The sequence below is a fragment of the Montipora capricornis genome, chromosome 12 (assembly GCF_036669925.1).
Source record: "Montipora capricornis isolate CH-2021 chromosome 12, ASM3666992v2, whole genome shotgun sequence".
Taxonomy (NCBI): domain Eukaryota; kingdom Metazoa; phylum Cnidaria; class Anthozoa; order Scleractinia; family Acroporidae; genus Montipora; species Montipora capricornis.
The window spans coordinates 18,173,103-18,175,602 of record NC_090894.1 but is presented as its reverse complement, the minus strand read 5'-3'; the positions used below and the strand labels follow the sequence as shown (position 1 = coordinate 18,175,602).

Below are 2,500 nucleotides of genomic sequence, written 5' to 3'. Positions count from 1 at the left end.
AGTCAAGAATTCGTCACTTGATGCATAAGTGCGAATCCATGAAGGACAGTCTTTTTCCTCGGCAGATTTTCCCAACTAACAACGAACTAGCCGTTAGCAATAGTGTTGAACAATTCCTTCCTCACTCAGTCGTAATATTTGCATTTTCAACGAAGATAAAGCGTTGGTTAAGTCCCACGCCAACTGAGAACATGATGTAAATTGCCCATCATGAGTAAATTAAAGTCGTGTAAACCTCCCTCTAAACCACCTGGCCCAGTATTTAAGGCATTGGTATATATTGTACGATGCGGTTTAGCCGGGTTCAAATCTCTCTCTGAACATCGAACAGTGGACGTGCACTTGTTTCCAGAGGTCTCAAATTCAACTCCACCTTCGTAAATAATTCACTGGTTCAGTGATTCGTACCTAGCTACGGCTTTAAAGTAGGATGTGTTTCGTTTGAACTCTTACTTACAGTTGCAACTGTACTGAACTATCTTGAAATTTAAGCACAACTTCTCAATGGAAACATAGTTCTTTTGTACATTAGGATATTTAAATCAAACCCTGAAATGGAAAGTTCTGCAACCGGTGTGTAACAACATTTTCTGCGTCGCGAAAGTTACACTACATATTTTACTGAGTGACTCCTACCGCAATTCACCGTACCCTGTTTGAAGATCTCCGGCCATTTGGTCGTTTTCTCTTGTTTCCAAACCAACCCATAATGCCATTCGACTGATCCCAGAGAAGTGCAATGAGTAAAATTCCTATGATAACTCTTTTTTCCATTCTATAGCATTCCATTTGTATTAACTCTTGTCAGTACTTTTTATCATCAGCTTAAGTTCTCTAATTGCAATCCAAAGCTGCCGTACACAGTCCTTCTCGAATGCACGGCTTTTTTAAAGCTTGATGTTGACAATAGCCCATATGGCTTAAATATTTACATTTCATGAATCTTTAGATGAGTAGTTCATTCAGAACGTACAGGAATGGCTATGAAAAGTGTTCCCTCAAATCAAATAAATAGAACAGCGAAAAGGGACACACAACCAACTGCGGCCCCCGCAAATCGTCTTATGATTTTTCCACTTCAATTAAAAATGTTTTCCTCTGCTAAAATGCCAGCAGGTGATTAAATTATCCAAACCTTCACACAGTTGTCATTTTAGTATAAGAAATAGCTCCTCACTGGGTTATTCACACACAGCTGTCGTTCCTGTTTAATGATAAACGTTGACCAAACCAAAGGTGGTTAACTATGAGCTACAGGTGTCTACGATATTAATTAATAACAACCATTAAACCGTTCTTGGCAGTCTCACGCTGTCACGAAATAGTCTGGGTCCATCGCCGGGTATTCAACAGAGTAAGAGTGCGTAGTTCACAGACGTGTATCATGTTGTTCATTAGTAACACGAACGGCATAATTTCTTTCACGGCTACGAGGCTCAAGATGGTTGGAAGATTGTGCACGCATTCTGATCCCTTTGATTCGGCAGAAGATGGATTCCACTCAGGTTGTTGAATAGTCAGTCACCAACAACAGTCTTTAGATCTCAAGACTGCACTAACCCTAAGAATCAAATTTACAGCAAAGTCTATTGCATCGTTTCTGGACTCCAGATATTTTAGTATTGGATTTTAATCACTCCTACTTTTAGAACATTGAAAAGCCTTGAACTCATCTGCAAGAAAAATGACAACCCTACCTCCTCTTAATAGAGAAGAATTAGTCGTCCTCTTTTTCTTTCTTGCTCCCTCTTTTCGACAAACTGAGCACTTGTAATACACTACCTTTTGAACAACCAAGTACTAAAAAATAAGTTATTTAGGGGCGATGAACTTCTGGGAGAACAGTCTTTTTGAGAATTAATTAATGCGTAATCCATGATTAAAAACTGCTTATGAACTGTTTATCCTCTAATTAAAAATTATTTCTGGGGGTAGGTAAGTAAAGATCCATGAACATATCGCAAATTCCGGCACAATTATCCCCTTTCCTCGCTCTCCGTGTATGATATTGGTAACGCTTAGTAGTCACGCGATCTCGTGCCATATTTGGTGACTGTCAAGTAGAAATCATACTTGCTATGTCTTGCTATGGTGCCATCTTTATCAACCGAACCATGTCAACCTTTGTAGCCAGTTTTATCCTTCTGATTGCAGGTATGTTTTAGAGTTTTGTGAGAGACTTACTGTATAAAGCTTTAAGCCATGGTTGCACGGAACGCATAAAGTTGAAGTTCAATCCGCTTCGCAGCGACCATGGACGAAAAACCTCAAATAAACTGTCGAGATATTTAAATTCTGATTTGATAAAGAGGAAAAAGTCAGGGAAGGACAGCCTTGATCAGTTATTTTTACTTAATTGAATCATTTTACTGACTTGTTCGAAGAGAGGTTTTGTAAACGAAGGAATCTATTTTATACATTCCTTCGAATTTACGAAGTAAATATCCGTCTCGCGTGGGATAATTATCAGAATGATAACAATACCAGGAATAATAAATAA

General features: G+C 38.6%; 1 protein-coding gene across 1 annotated transcript in view; it reads left to right on the top strand.

Annotated features, from left to right (window-relative positions):
• The first annotated feature begins 2,037 nt into the window (after window positions 1–2,037).
• The window catches only part of LOC138027742 (uncharacterized), a 9,367-nt gene continuing 8,904 nt past the window's right edge, over window positions 2,038–2,500 (top strand). Inside the window, exon 1 of the mRNA XM_068875346.1 lies at window positions 2,038–2,154. Within this exon, the coding sequence (XP_068731447.1) occupies window positions 2,079–2,154 (76 nt within the window). The 5' untranslated portion in view covers window positions 2,038–2,078. The remainder of the gene's footprint in view (window positions 2,155–2,500) is intronic.